The sequence below is a fragment of the Neodiprion fabricii genome, chromosome 4 (genome assembly GCF_021155785.1).
Source record: "Neodiprion fabricii isolate iyNeoFabr1 chromosome 4, iyNeoFabr1.1, whole genome shotgun sequence".
In the NCBI taxonomy this organism is placed as follows: domain Eukaryota; kingdom Metazoa; phylum Arthropoda; class Insecta; order Hymenoptera; family Diprionidae; genus Neodiprion; species Neodiprion fabricii.
The window spans coordinates 21,291,799-21,308,316 of NC_060242.1; the positions used below are offsets into that span (position 1 = coordinate 21,291,799).

At 34.7% G+C, this 16,518-nt stretch overlaps 3 protein-coding genes across 10 annotated transcripts in view; 2 read left to right on the forward strand and 1 right to left on the reverse strand.

The window, feature by feature from the left end:
- LOC124181266 (ABC transporter G family member 20-like) overlaps nucleotides 1-3,191 on the forward strand; it is a 37,875-nt gene extending 34,684 nt beyond the window's left edge. For all 6 annotated transcript variants that reach the window (XM_046567647.1, XM_046567644.1, XM_046567646.1 and 3 more), the window contains exon 15: nucleotides 96-3,191. In XM_046567647.1, the coding sequence (XP_046423603.1) occupies nucleotides 96-313 (218 nt within the window). In that variant the 3' untranslated portion in view covers nucleotides 314-3,191. The remainder of the gene's footprint in view (nucleotides 1-95) is intronic.
- Nucleotides 3,192-3,815: 624 nt separating this feature from the next.
- On the reverse strand, nucleotides 3,816-11,408 carry LOC124181271 (nicotinamide/nicotinic acid mononucleotide adenylyltransferase 3). 3 transcript variants are annotated; one of them, XM_046567664.1, is made up of 6 exons: nucleotides 11,080-11,400; nucleotides 10,175-10,590; nucleotides 9,909-10,010; nucleotides 9,651-9,814; nucleotides 8,461-8,514; nucleotides 3,816-4,012 (listed from the first exon to the last, which is right to left on the reverse strand). In XM_046567664.1, the coding sequence occupies exons 1-6, from the start codon at nucleotides 11,153-11,155 to the stop codon at nucleotides 3,970-3,972; spliced, it is 855 nt and encodes a 284-aa protein (XP_046423620.1). In that variant the 5' UTR covers nucleotides 11,156-11,400; the 3' UTR covers nucleotides 3,816-3,969. The 3 variants fall into 3 exon arrangements, with proteins under 3 accessions (XP_046423620.1, XP_046423621.1, XP_046423619.1); XM_046567663.1 differs by lacking the exon at nucleotides 8,461-8,514 and adding an exon at nucleotides 8,081-8,459 and having other exon boundaries at nucleotides 3,837-4,012; nucleotides 11,080-11,408; XM_046567665.1 differs by lacking the exon at nucleotides 8,461-8,514 and having other exon boundaries at nucleotides 11,080-11,398.
- Nucleotides 11,409-11,825: 417 nt separating this feature from the next.
- Nucleotides 11,826-16,518, forward strand: LOC124181272 (vesicular integral-membrane protein VIP36). The gene is made up of 7 exons (XM_046567666.1): nucleotides 11,826-12,104; nucleotides 12,627-12,742; nucleotides 12,853-13,050; nucleotides 13,260-13,422; nucleotides 13,565-13,731; nucleotides 13,834-13,897; nucleotides 14,034-16,518. Exons 1-7 carry the CDS (start codon nucleotides 11,978-11,980, stop codon nucleotides 14,183-14,185), a joined length of 987 nt encoding a protein of 328 aa, XP_046423622.1. The 5' UTR covers nucleotides 11,826-11,977; the 3' UTR covers nucleotides 14,186-16,518.

The window sequence follows — 16,518 nt, forward strand, 5'->3', positions numbered from 1 at the left end:
TGAAAAACAACCATCAGAATTTCAGCGATAATTTGTCGCATATCCTCGTTGTTACTTTTACGTTTTTTCATCCATTAATTTCAGTATTTTTGCAGGATGTATCTGGCCGATGGAGGGTATGCCGGTATTTTTGCAATGGGTAAGCCGTACGTTGCCAACAACGTTACCATCGCTCTCGATGCGAGCAATACTTGAGAAAGGTTACTCGATAGACGAGTCCGAGGTTTATGTAGGATTTTTGATAATAGGCTTATGGACCGTGGCTCTGATGATTCTGTGCATACTTGCCCTTAGATCAAAGACAGCGGGATAACGGTTTCGGAAACTCGTTCGGATCGTACGCTATGAAATATACATATATATATATATATAAACATATATATATATATATATATATATATAATGGAAATGCGTACATATATCTGCACTGTTTAGCTCAATCTCGATTCGTCGCAATATAATTGTGGCTGCGGGTGATATCACGGAGGTTTTGCCCTTCGTAACTCCCATTGCAGTATTCGATTGGTGTATCGTTTTTTTTTTTTTTTTTAACAAATATAATATAATATTTACCTCTCTCTCTAGACGTGGCTAGTTATGAATAATCTTCATTAGGCGTTCCGTTGGTTATGCGATTATGAAAAAGAAATAGGAGAGGTAAAAATACTAGGTAAAGTTTTCAACGAGACAGAATTAGAAGTGAATTTTTGTTGATTTTGTACGCAATGTTTTTTATAGTATTTTACGAAACAAGAGTCAAGACAAGGGAAATAAATATAGATACATAAGGTACATATATATACTTGTTATACACATATATGTGGGAGGTAGTCGCACGTATGAAAAATTTATCGCTAAAGTGTCAATTTATTTTTATCTGTATATGCAGCATATGTATGCGTAATATTGTAACCTATCCTCTAAAACTGTGTCAAAAATACCGATACAAATTATAAACCACCTGATGCGACTTTAAACTACATGTATATGCGTATATATACTTAATGTATACATTAAGGTGATCCTTATATGGGGTCAGAATAAAATTCCTTGAGTTTTCCAGATTTTTTTTTTATTCCCCTGTTTCAGCGGGAAGTTTCATGATATTCAAAGATCTGCTCATTTATTATATTTTGTACTGAATTTTATTTTAAAGTTAAGCGTAAGTAAAAAAAAATCTTTTTGTCAATTGGATATAATCTGGGGAAAAAAAAATTTGAAACAAAACACCAGCATTCATTTAGTCAGCACTGTAATGGAATAACCCACATGTCAACACTACATAATATCACAGTTAATGACATGCAAATATCGAGGTTATTTTTTTTATTTAATCTGATCATTTGTCATCTCGGAATAAAACGAATTAATATAGCACACATTTCTCATGTAATATCCCATTTATGATTTTTTATTTTTCACTGAAAAGAAGATGAATCTCGATCCGATATAAGGACCACTCTAGTATACATACGTATAGGTACATACGTATAACCTGTGTTGACACATAAACGTTTAACTACGTGAAATAAATTATACGTAACTGTGCATAAGAGTAACGTACGCGTGAAGAAAGAACAACGCTCAATTATCGTAAATTGAACAAAAAAAAAAAAAAAAAAACAACCAAGAAAAAAAAAGGAAATAGAAATAGTACTTAATAATTTCATGAATAGTGATAATAACAACGAGACAACTCAGAATAGAGAAGAAAAGCTAAAAAGCGTGAAATCTTAAAGAACATTTATGAATTTAAAACAAATGTTTCTAAAAAAATTTTTAAAAATTTGAAAAACGCAGTTGCAGAAAATTCTACACCATGTATTGGTTGTATACCAATGATGGTAACCGATAATCAGGGTGGCGACAGACCGGGAAAGCCGGGAAAAGTCAGGAAATAATGATGGACCATAGAGAAAAATATACTTTTTCTTTATAAATCCTTTTCAAACTTCAGCTATGCTTCGTAAATTCAGTTAAGCTAATTTGCAAACATGGTATTGTTCAATTTTTAATTACTCGTGTGAAACGATACAATACTATGTGTGTGTTAGATCCAAATTTATATATTCGAGGAGCATAATTTTGGAAGTTTTTGGTTACAAAAGCTTCCCAACATTATCCAAGTTTCGTGGGAACAACTCAAGGAATTCTGAATTTTTCGACGGGAAAAGTAAGGAAATTTTATTTGAGCAAAATTGTCGCCACCCTGAACATGCGCGATAAATGAAAAAAGATTTACGTTTTACAACGTCTAATATACAAAATTTCCTGCACACAAAACTTTTGTAATATCGAATGTTTTATACATATTGTAAATAAATTATTTATAAATAATGATAATTGCCGGGTTTTTATTTTAATTTTTATGCGTTATAAAGTCAATGATTGTAAATATACGCAGTTTTTTCTTTTTTTCCGAACAATTTTATTTTCCAATCATGATATACGTAGGTATATGTAATAATTATACAGTCATACAATTGCAGCCTTTTGGACGCTCTTATTTTTCACTTACGTAGGATTAATGTATATGTTATGTATATTTGACAAACATATATAGTATACATTTTTTCTATGGAAATTACAATAATGTTTCAATTATGTTCCAGAAAGGTCGCGTGAAAGAATTCATTTCAATTTTGATTTCATCAATTTTCGTTGAATTCCTAATTTGTGCAGTTGAATATTACCTGCGATAACGATCGTTAAACTAACACTTGGAACAATTTCGAATAGAATTATCGTAAACACGCCTTATAATTCATTAATCGATCATCAGTTTTCATATATCTTTCAAAATACTTCCTCTTTTCGTTCGTATCGATCACATATAATAAAAAAAAAAAATATATATATATATATATCGTATCGTCTTTTTTTTTTCGCGTAAATGTTCACCGATCATCATTTTCGATTGCATTCGGTAGGAAATATCGAAATAATAAATTTTAACGATAGTAAAAAATATACTATAAATTCTCGAGCTTAACTGCTCTAAAATTCTCATCCTTATCACGTGCAGCAAATGTATAATGTATATAAGATTCGAAATATATATCTATGTATTATAGGTATTATATAAAGTACTGAAAGTATAATATCTACTAACTTGCGAAGTCCTGCAGCGCAGTGTCATTCTATGTTTAAAAAAAAGTGAAATATAACAATACCTAATAATTAATTGTTTGCTTGATGAACAAAAAATAATCAACACGACTAAAAGCAGTATTTCTACACATACATATATCTAATTGTATATATCGCTAACCTGTGAAATAATTGATCGGGTTAACTTTTTATCGGAATGCAAGAAAAATATACACGTAATTAATAATAATTACAGGGAATTCGTTATTAATATCCCTTTTATAAAGCAAACAAGTATCACAGAAGGGAAATCATATTAAACGACACAAGCACCGATAATTAAGAATTCTATTGTAACATTCAAAGGGGAGATTGAAAATATTGTCAGGTAAAAATTAGATTTTTTTTTCCGTTTCAACTCTGGTTTTCAATCCACTTCTTACAATTTGAATAACTTAATGCGAAGCAGCGACTGTAAATTAATACATCCACAGCCTTGTGTAAATATAAATAATACATATGTATACATATAATGCTACGTAGATAATAATATTTAATTAATCTTTGTTATATTTCCGTGAGCTGCTGGATCATTTAATATTGTCCTGCAATAAGTTAAAATTCTTTCCAATATCAAACGTGTTTACTATCATTGGATCATTTATAACCGGCTTAATGCCTGCACGATCTTTTTCGTTATCTCTGTCATTATGGTTGAATGCACAATCTTTGTTTACAGAACGTTTGTTATTGGCTTCGGTATTATCGTTATTATTGTTATTGTTATTATTATTATTATTATTATTATTATTCGTATAATTGTTAATGGTAAGACAAGGGCCGCATCGGATGGGTATGGAGCGAGCAGCGACAAGATGGTCAACTAGTTGTCTTACAGAAGGCATGCAGGTTTTGCCGTTCCCTGGAAAACACATTTAACATGCCGCGTCAGATCCAGACTACACACAAACTTCTTCTTTGCAAAACTACATACATACACGCACACGCACACGGATCATGTGTTTAATGCATATAAATATATACATATTGTACAATCAAACACTGAAACGAATCATTGTTTACTTTACTCAATTCCGTATTTTTGTTCAAACTGACAGAAATGTGTTGAGAGGAAACTATTATAAAACAGTCATGAAAATAATAATATACATAGACGTGGATATATTTGCATCGAAGAAGTTGTGTAGGCTTGAAATTATAGGTAAACATGATTTATTCGATTGGAAAAATAAAAAATGAAAATAAAAATAATAATAAAAAAATAAAAAAACAAGGACAAATAGAAAACAGGAAAGTTTTTATTACGATCAACATTTACATATAAAAGGGAGTAGAAAAAGCAAGTATATGTGTAATAGGTAGAGTAGTAATTGTTGACATTCTATTAGAATGTTAGCAACTATGAAGCGTATAACTATGTATATATGTGTATTTGAGCAAATATTTATTTAATTTGCAACCACTTGTGAATTTTGCTCTCATTTTTTGCCAGTGTAATTATTAATCATAGTAGTTCGAATCATCACACGAATGGTTGCAAGCTATAAATATAACTGGTAATACTGTACAGGTAACATGTAATATTAACTTGCATAGGAAGAACTGATGAATACTATTTGGCTTCGAGTCTCCACAATGCTGCTGTACTAAAAGCATTCGATATCTAGATAAATATTATACCTATGCCTATGACAAAATGTCGAAGCAATTTTTTGGAGTAATGGGAAAAAAGAACAAAACAAATGATTGTGGAACAAAAAATTTTCAAACAAAAACACATACCATGCACTATATGACGATTCGATACATACATGTATATGAGTATACAATGTCCATATAACGTGTATTGTATGTTTACCGTACCATTTAAGCACTATAATACTCATTCAATTCAACATTCAATTTAATATATACATATAGGTATAAACGTATAACGTTATACGCTAACGTTGAAAATTTTTGTTCTTCGTTTAAATATTTTACTCCATCCTGGGAGTTTACTTTTAATATCAAGATCTTGTGTAGTATATAATATAACGTATTTACGGTCAATCGACGTAACAAATATTCTATATAATTGAATATCCGCGATTTATGTAACAAAATCAATTTTTATATCTATATTTCAGGTATTTATAATATAATATATTTAAATAGGATTGTCTTTTAACCACAGGGTTGTAATAATCGAGATTTCCAAACGTCGTAAAAACGTCAGGTTAAATTCTACAATGAAATCCGTTAAACTTGTGAGACAAAAACAAAATATACAACGAATCTCAACGATCATAGATTCAAGCAACGCCGCGTTGATCATGAATTCGTAACAACTAACTAGCAGTGACAAGCTACACAGATTCCTCTCGACTTTTCTCGATAAACAAAAATATATGGAAAAACATATGATTTACTATTTTTTGCACAATCAGAAGAACGAAATAAATTGTCGCGCGCTTTAACTACTCAGTAATTGTCTCTGCAGCGATTCAACCACATACCTGTATATGCAGAGAAACACTAATAATTCTTTAAACGTTTTTACAAACAACTATACTGACATCGATGAGGGCCATTAAAGTGAACGTAGCTTAAATGTACGTCAATTTAATGACGGGAACGATAGTTATGCCTGTTACCATACAACACAATATTGTAATTGTACGTGTACTTAATTCACATACATGCATGAGACAGAAACATTAATTTTGAAACAATGAAGGTGTATCAAAGGTGTGTTAGGGCGTGAAGTGAGAGACGATTCTCTTTCGCTAAGTTTCGTATCGTTTTTTTTTTTTATTTTTTTACTTTTTTACTTTTTTATCGTATAAATTTCTACGCTGAATTATTCTGGATTTCTTTTTCTTATCTTGTTATCTCTTGAATCTCGACGACGTAGATTTTCTATCGATTTTTTGTTTCAATCGGTTTTTCGTGAAAATAAAAGTGTACGGTTTCGTCGGAAAACTATCAACTACAGGGCTGTTTCCTTCTCGCTGATTATTTTAATTCCGTGTTTAGTCAATATCATTTTCACCATGTCGCTGTCCCTTATCTTAATGTTGGCACGTAAATTGGCGCTGTCGGGTGTGAGATCGTTCTCTGACAGTGTGAAATTTTCGTTGGAAGAATTGATAAAATTCTCCGTAAGCGAGTCGATATCGTTGACGGACTTTTGGAGCTTTTTCAGTTTAGCGGATCGCTCGATAGTTCGATTCGACTGTATGTTGTCAGCCGACGCGATGAGCTTGTTACCTTTGAACCGCTGAAATCCCCTTTCCGGAAGTTTTATGATCTGTTTCGAGTGCTGCAAGTTATCGACCGAGGAATACCGCCGTTTGTCCTGAAAGAACTTGCAGCTCGAATCGCTTATCACGAATGATCCTTTCCTGACGATTCGCTTCCCGACATCGCGCCTCGAACCGATGGGCAAGTAATACTTTGGCAGCGATAATTTGGCAGAGTAAATATTAACGTTCTCGTTCGACGATCCTATCGCCTCCGTCTCCTCCTCCTCCTCCTCGATCCCGTTCCCCGATTCTTCGCAATTGTCGTTAACGCTGTTCTTCGTTAGCTGTAATAAACTCAACCTAGACGAGTCTCTCACCAGACTCTTGACGCTATTGTCCAAACCGCAGTTCTCGATTTCAAAATCATCGTTGTCCACCTCCTCATTCCTACGATTCATTTCCTCGTCGAAATCATCCCCGCTTTCGTCCGGCCGAATCTCCCTCCTCGTTTCCTCCTCAAATTCCTCGATCGCTCCACTTTCTTCCACGAGCGTCAACTCGGAGTCGGCGTAGGGCATTATAAGATCGCCTTCGAAGTCGGCGTTGATGTCGCTGCAGATTTCGCACAAGTCGCACTTGTCGCCGATACCCTGGACCGATTTTGGGTCGATAATATCGTTCGAGTCGAGGTTGCAAGTGCTGCATATGTCGCACTCTGTGGAATCGTCGTCCACCGAGCACGTGCTGCGGTTCGACTGTACGGTGTAAAAGGTCTCCTGGTTCAAACTGACCTCGGCAGCCGCATAGCAGCACTCGGTGCAGAAATTCGCCGTCGTCATGAGCTGCGACGTGCTGTCAGATTTCGGCTTAAGAGTGTCGCTGTAAGAGATCTCGAAGCTCTTGTACGACACGGACTTTGAACTGTCGCTGCACTTTATCGACTCGTAGCTTTTCGACTTCTTTGAACCGGTCTCGAGGCCCATTTTCGAGCTCCTCTCCTGCGGGAGGGTGAATTTCACGGAATCCAAACTCCCCTGGACTCCGAATTGTGACTGAAGCGCCCGTTCGAAAAGCTTGACGCTCTTGTCGTCGGCGGTGAAATTCAGGTCCGTCTGCGAGGCTGAATTTACGCTGTCGATCTCATCGCACTGCGTGCAGCAGTCCTCCTTAGTTTTCGACGCTTTTATCTCCCCCGGCAAAACCGGCAAGGATTTCTCCTTTCGTACGACGCTCTTTTCTACCCTGTCTTTACACCTCTTCGGACTCTTGCGCGAGTTCACCAAAGACTTGAGGTACTTTCCGTCTATTTCCAACGTCTCTTTGTTCACCGCGCATTCACCGTTCTCTTCTTCCATAAGAGGCGCTCCTTCTGCTGTCGAATCCCTGCTTTTTGCACCGTCATTCGCGGCTCGTTCGTAGCGTTCCTTACCAAAGGTTTTTTCCACCTTGGTTTCAGCAATATCTAGTTTTACATTCAAATTGTCCCGGTTCTTTGCTGCAGCTGCTGCTGTTGCTGTACGTAGGCTGATTTCAGCGTTGTTCAATTTCTTATAACTTAATTCTAAAAAATCATTCTCATCTTCGATAAGTGCATTTAAATTATCCGAGTCGCGATTTGTGTTTACGGATGAATTGTGACCGTTATCTACTACAATGGCGTTATTTGTTAAGCTGATGTTACTGTGATCATTTTTTACAGTTAATAAGGGATTACTTCGGTCGGAGTAGATGCATGAACCTACCTCATCGAGAATATGAGATTCCCCGGTCTCTGTCGCAATGATCTGCTTCGCCTGTCCAGGGTAAACGCTTTTCATACTGTTCAACAGCTTGTTATTACCGTTTTCTGACATAACGCTGATGAACTTGTCGCGTACCGAATCGTTATCATCTTCTGTCTTACCGATTGGTAACTTGCAATTGGTATTATTTGCAAAGTTTGAATTGTTCAAAAAATTCTTCTTCATTATAGAGTCGGGAATATCGATCGATATGATTTCCACGGGACTCGGTGTTTCCATTGTAATATCGCTCGGCGACGGTGTTAAAAATGTATTCTCATACTTTTTATCTATGTGCAAATAATTACTTCCGATATTATTTGGAGATTGTCCCAACTTACTTTTGTGTCCGATGATATTTGGCAGCGTGAAAGAAAACACAATTTTCCTGTAAACTGTTTACCAGGTTATATTAGTTTCTAGTTGAAATAACGATTCTGCCACTAGTCAGAATAAACTTTACATTTTCTGGAGAACGATAATCTTGGGACATATGTTTAGAATAATTTCGATGATGATGAAATTTTAACGATTTCTTCACAAAGCTGATCAAAGGTAAATTCATTTGCAACTGTCATTTTCATTTCCTTTTTCATCTGCTTTGTCAATCATTAATGTAAATGTAATACAACTATGAAATAACGGAAAGAAAAAACCAAGGTTTCGTGTAAAAATATATAGCAACTCTGTGTATTTTTTATTGTGCTTTTTTGCATTGCATATTGCATATCGTGTAAAGTACTATTTTTTTTTCTTTTTAGAAATAAACAATATATACGTGTATGTGTATAACAAACATGAACGTAAAATTAATTTAAGTGTTAAATTATAATTTCCCTATACATCTTGTAATTACATGTGGAAAAAAAACAGCAACAACACTGGACCAGGTATTTGCACATCAAAATCAATTAGAAAAACTGTTTTTGGCAAAATGCTAAAATAACAGTAAACGTTTTGTTGAGTAACAAGCTAAATCCTTGCTTATATTCTCATTTACTTTTTACAATTAGCTTTTTCGCCTTAAGCATAGATTAATGTAAAAAAATGAGCTAACTGATCCCTTACAACAGATGAACTTCATACACGGAACAAATATAAAAATTCTGAACGTAAAACATTTGAACAAAATAGAAAACAACATAAGTCCCTGGCCATATTTACATATTAACTACAAATGATAATAAAAATCTGTACTAAATTGTCTAAGATCTGCGTGGATCTGATACCGACGTTAACAGATGTCTTGAGAGATTGTCTATACACATATTGCAATCGTCTGACTGGGCAATCAGAAAAACATTAAGTAAAATATACGACCAATTTAGAGATGGCAAAAAATTTAAACTATCAGCCAAACAAAATTGTAATTTCATGATCATAATTTGATAATGAATTTTCTAAGTACTTCGTAGTTCTCGTCCACCCAAAAAGCGAACAGACAGTAGACAAGACAATAGACAAATCTCCACTGTCGACGAATCTATAGTAACGGTAAATTCATTTGAATCCTAATGGCATAAAAACTCACATTGCTGAGGATCGTTTAGCATCGTATATTCCATGTTTGTATATGTAGTCGAGGACCGAATCATGAAGAAGGTACTTGGCGCTTTCTCCGCGTCTTAATGCTCTCCGAATTTTAGTGGAACTAATTTCGTTGGTTATCCATTCGGTGACAATGATGATGTTGTGCTGAATAAAAATTAGAGTGCTAAAATTTGTTAGAATGAGGAAGACCAGTTCTCAGGAATTATAAATAAAACGACATCCATTATGCTCAACTCACCATGTATTTGGTAAGGACATCCGAATCATATATAAACCGATTTGGGTTTGAACCTTCCCTGGTCACAACGACTAGACCATGCTGTCCAACTATGGCATCGATCTGAGGAATAATAACAAAGTGAAAAAATAGTATAAGAGTTTGATTGCTTGAGCCATTATCAAACTTGATGAAAAATATGCAGAGAAATCAGAAATATTTTTGTAAACAGTCTCATCTCATGTGATACATCTGTGAAAACATTTTGAGATAACTTCGATACTTACATCTTCTTCTGCCCATAGACCAGGAGTACCAAAGCTCTCGAGAAGGTCGGCACCGCACAACAATTTCACTTGGATGGGATTCTGCTCTGCATTTGCATCTTTTCTTACATTTGCCGGTATCCAGTCCATGTCCTCGATCTCTGAGTGATGCTTAATATCGTGTGTGTCAAACAGCCAAGAATTCAAGAGGTTCTGATGGTGCTGTATGGTGAGCCGTGTTTTTGTCCATCCTTCCCGCTTCGTCTCCCAATCGCTTAGTCTAATCCAATCATTATTGTGCAGTGCCAGCCTCAACATCGCGCATCTGTGAGTTGCACTCGTCAATTCTTTCTTACCATAACCGTCGTGCACTGGCGATATCACACCACCAATTACAACGTGAGATCCCATTTTGTGAAGATGATCGCGAGCAATTTCTGTTTGTAAGAAATGAATATGTGTTGTGTATTTCTTTTTACATCACTTATTAATTATTGTTCCATGTTTTTTCTCCAAGATATTGATATGACAGCTTGGAAGTGGACAGAAAATACTTGGACACAGAATTAGTGAAGCGATATTCTGCAACAGAGTAAATTCTGACAGAGTTGTTGATTTATGGATAGCAAGTCATTCCTGTTTCATTTCTTTGCTGAAGATATTACAAATTGACGTTTACAAAATCATTAAATGTGGATGTTACAATGTTGGGAATTGAAAAAATTTTCAATTGTAAAGATTTTTCACGACTTATAAACAAAGACAAGAATTAGAGGATGAGAAGAGTCGAAGTTTGTTGATTTTGACATGCGTTGAGCGTTTGGATCGGGATTAGGTTCGGGGAAACTATCGATCGCCGGTGACAATGATGAGACGGTGAAAATGAAACGTGACGGAAAAAATGTTTTTACTTTACGTCAACTAACCGAACATTCTTAGATGCATATTCGTCGGAGGATTATAACTGCCGCAGGAAAGAAGTATCACCTTAGTCGGCGCCATTTCAAACTCGTTTTACGTAATTATTACAGAGCTACATCAACTGACAACCGTTTGACCGTTACAATTGATCTCTAGACTTTTTGTCGGTGCAATCGAATAACGAATATCTTCGTGAAATTCGTTAATAAATTGCTGATCGCAACACGCCTCTTCGAAAACGTCACACTGCTGTTAGTAGATTCCGGCCATCTTTAATTCTAAGCTTTCTTTGTTTCTTTTTAAAACAGACCTTCACGTTTTGTCCCTGAAAATTGCGCAAAAATTAACCATCATGCTTAACTCCATAGTCAGTGGATAACGATTATGTCACGGAAATTCTGCTTATGGAAGATAGCCAACTAGAAGGACAATGGATAGGAGACCTTAGAGCATAGGAAATAGACGGTACGAGATGACTGATAACTCTGCCGATAAGGTTGGCACTCTTGGAATTTTATTGTTTCAATTACTTGTTCTCTTCTGGGTTACCCTCACTACAAAAAAGGTGGGTTCAATAAAAAAAAAGGAAAAAGAAAGAAGGAAAAAATCGACTGGTTCTCGAAATTTTCTGTCTTTCATTTGCTTTTTCTCAAAAAATACAAAAAAAACTCTCTGTTCTGCAATAAGTTCTCAACTTACTGTCGTTGGAACATCTCAAGGGGCGCAAGCGCACAACGATTTTCGGTTGTCACACCAAAGCCCATTAAGGCAAATGTCTTTATATTCTTCAGTCAACGTTGTGTGATTGCAGAAAGATTTAAGACTTGTATATTTTTTCTATCATTTAGTAAATATCAGTGGAAGATTATTGAAATTCCAATCCGGCCTTCAAGCAACTGTTCAATGATCATGACTTTTCCGTGGTGCTACATGTTTATCACAGGATTATTACTGTTCGAAACGTCCAGGGGAGAATGGAACACGAGAGATTACCTGAAGCGAGAACATTCCTTAATCCAGCCGTATCAAGGTACATAGTATTTCCGTATTTAGTACATATGCTGGTATGTGAGTGCATACGTTTTGTACATTTAACTGCGTATGTATTATAATATCATTACTATGCACGGTTTTGCGTATACGACCAACTCCCCGGCTGCACATGTCATATGCTAATTTGCCGATTTTCATACGCGTCAATAGAATAAAACATTTCGAAACCGTACGGCTGCATGCTTGATAATATTTTCGCAGAAATCTTTAAAACCATTTCCAGGAAGTTTCACTGCACTGTCAAACGTACAGGTTATGTTAGACAATAGAGATTTTTGTTTACATTTCGGGCCAAATTAAATTTAAGATTTATATTTACACCTTGGATAATTGTAGTCTGAAGATTTGGCCAAAATTCACCTATTAATATGGTTCTTCAATTATCAAGGTAAAACTAGCAGGAAAAGATGACTCGCTTATTTTGAAACTAAAGCTATATTGTTGATGTATTCGTTTTTTGCATATGATTGTATTCTTTTTTTTTATCCATTTTACATAGCTACGGGAATGACGATACCTTATTGGGATTTTGGTGGTGTCACAATAGTGACAAATAATTATATCCGCCTGACACCAGATGCCCAAAGCACCCAAGGATCACTATGGAATTCAGTGGTAAGAATTGAGTCTAATGCATACAAGTGGATATCTCTACAACGACAAAAATCGTATCGTCGAAATTTGCTAAACTTGAAAAACTCACATCAGTGAACGATATTTTACAGCCATGCTATGTCAGGAATTGGGAACTCCAAGTACAATTCAAAGTTCATGGAAAAGGGAAGGAATTATTTGGTGACGGACTTGCTATCTGGTACGCCAAAGACAGAATGGAAGGTGGCCCAGTTTTTGGTAACAAAGATTTTTTTCACGGGCTTGCCATAATTTTGGACACTTACAGCAACCATAATGGTCCACACAATGTAAGTGAATGATCATAGAATGTGTATAATTTTGAATGTAATTGAAAGAGGCTCATACCATTCTAAGATAAGCTTAGAATTATTATCAATCCATTTATATACATATCCTGGAAGTATGGAAAATTTTGAGTTTCAGCGTTAAGAATGCAATAGTCACGACAAGTAAGAAAACCGACCTGTACTGATGCTTTTGAACTACTTTTTTCCAGCATCAACATCCCTACATCTCAGCGATGATAAATAACGGGTCTTTGCACTATGACCATGACCGTGATGGAACGCATACGCAGTTGGAAGGCTGCGAGGCTAAATTCAGAAATTTTGATCATGACACTCATATAGCTATAAGATATGAAAAGGATACCTTAACAGGTAATATGTAGATGCATGGATTTCATAGAGAATTATTACAAGTGCGGAAAACTCGGAAAAATGAAAGGATTTTATGAAAAACTTGAAAATCAAACAATTTATCATCATTATAATATGTATTTTTATTTTATTTTTCTAACAGTATCTACTGATCTCTCAAACAAGGCTGCTTGGAAGGACTGCTTTTCTGTTCCTGGCATAAAGCTTCCAACAGGTTACTACTTCGGAGTTACAGCGACCACTGGTGATCTTTCCGATAATCATGACATAATATCAGTCAGACTTTATGAGCTTGACCTGCCTGACGATGTGAGTGATTTGATTCGGTTTATTTTTTTGAATCAGTTTCAATCTCCTTCGTTTCTATTTTTTTCTTCTCCCAATTATCTTCACTCATTTATTTTCTCACAGGTTAAAGATGAAGAAGACAGATCTCAAATTCTTCCTTCAGCAATGCATTTCGAATCTCCAAGAGGTAAGAGTAAAGTTTGCTCAATTCAAATGCATTCAAATTCGTATACTAAATATTTCGAAACTATTCATAAATTGGAAGATCATACGCTTTTTTCTGAGACAACCATGATTCATAATATTATTCTTTTTCTTTGCAGAACATGTGGATGACCCTAAGCCATCAGCTCTGAATGGTGTCAAAACTTTCTTCTTGATGCTCATAGCTGCAATTGTTTTAATAGCAGTGCTAGTACTGGGAATTATGTATTACCAGAAGCATCAAGAAAATAGTAGGAAACGTTTCTACTAAGCGATACATCTAGCAGTGTGTGCCGAATGATGCAACTTTGTACTGTGCGAAGCGTTTAGTTGGATAAAATAAATCACGCGGTTACAGAGCTGTCGAATAAATATTTTAAGTTTTTCGACTTAATATCAAGAGAATTTATAACAAGTTGTATAGAAATAAATTACTACATGAACTAGCGTTCAATCTGTGTGCAGATAAAAGTATTTATCCAACTGCTAGTAACCGTCAGAACTTTCATAAAGTAAAAGATCAACTACGTCTTTTTTCAGTTCATAGTAATTCAGAGCCAAAAATACATTTGCATCAGTGTTTTCCATTGTCATATCTAAATGTGTCTACCAAAAAAAGAGAAAGAAAAAAAAACAATTAATAAAACCTGCACGAAGCTAAATCAAACGAAGAAAGAAAGGAGGGGAGAAAAACAATAAAATCGTATTCTAGTTGTATAAGTTCACAGCTGAATCTAACAATACCTATTCTAATCGGAAGACTTTTATAATCATAGCCATTGCGTGACTGAAAATCTATTAACTGAGCGTAAATTTTGAACGCTGAGAAAAATTTGCTATTTCTACTCTCCAATGATTGAAAAATAACATAAGGTCGTGAAGATACGAGTTCAAAGGCTGCAGATGTTTTTATCGATTGTAAAAATACGATAATAACGATAATAATAAGAAAGTAATAAATATTTTGTCACTAATATTATTTTATCTGCAAGACGGATCAGAGAGCGTAAATTCTGTGAAAATGATTCTTAGTAGTAGACAATTTAATTTTTTACTGTATATACTTTCAATAACGATTATTGTTTTTCCATAGTCAGATATCATCATAATATGACACTCGAATTTTAAACCAATTAAACGACACCCGATGGGCAGCTAGACAGAGTGAAACAATTGAAAAGTTGAAAATCTATCATATAATGGATATTGTTTCAGTCTATTTGCGTTTCCAACACGCCATCGCGTCGTTTCGTTTTATTGATTCATTTTGTAAAACGAAATGAGTGCATACAGCTGTAATAGCAATGGCAATATGCAGTCGGACGAATGAGAATGAATAAATTTTCATACACAAAGATATTACTTTAAACATCCGCAATGTTATGTTATTGTGTGAGGGTTGTAAGAATGTGTTGTATATTGAATGTAAGACAAATCACGGTGGTGATATACTACTTTTTGTTATATGTATAGGTACGTTAATCGCGACTATAAATGAAGAAATATGTACATATATGTATCAGGGTTCGTATGCTCAGGGAAAACCCGGAAAACCGGGAAAATTCAGGGAGTTTCTTACAGCAGGGAAAAGTCAGGGAATTTCGAATATAAGACTGGAATTTTAAGTTTCTTGAAGAAATAAACTCGTTCTCATACGTACATTACTTGATATCAAACCTCCTTTCGTTTTTGTCTTACTGAAAATCGCTGGCTGTTGTTTGTAAATTAGTAGTCGGACAGTAAATTAATTACTAGGTAATATTGAAGGTATTAGTATTAATATACAAAAAAAAAATTGTCATTAATCAGCGACATATTTCTTGGAAGGTTACTGAAAAAAATCCTATTTTCAGGCTGGAACACCTGGAAATGTCAGGGAATTTCGGGTTCCAAAAAGCGTACGAACCCTGTGTATATGTATACATATATGAAAGATATATTATATACAAATATGTCAGAGGTATATGAAATAAATTAGTGCATTGTGTGAATCCGAGGGAACAAATTTCTCTGAATATTTATTTAAATAGATAAGGGAGTAATCGTATTGTGTTTATGGAGTCTTCCAGCTCAATATAACCAGTCTGGGACCATTACCTCTGATATTAATACATCCTTTTTTCATAATTATTCCAAATTGTTGCATTGTATTTGTGATAGAGAAAGTAAGATATATACCTGTTAATTTATAATAAATAGATGCTCATAAAAATTTTGTCATCTACAGCTTAGAAATATAAAATTGTGCCATGAAATTCCTGGATAATAATTATCTTTTTACGGGGTACGCATTGTCAATGGCTGGTTAAGTTTGAACGGAATACTTAGCATATATACATATACAGTATGTCTTTTTAATGATGGGTATGAACGATTAATCACAGACGGAATTGGAGAAAGCAAAAGTAACTCAATTTTATGAAATTAAGAATATATTAACGAATAGGATTGGGAGAAAGATTTTAAATGAAAACATAAAAAGAAATCTCAAAGAAACATCACACAATCGACTCTCTTGCAATATAAAGACAAAAATAAAATATATTATAATAACGAAACTTTGCATGTAAACTGTGATCGATTAAAAAATGTGAAGAATTTTCA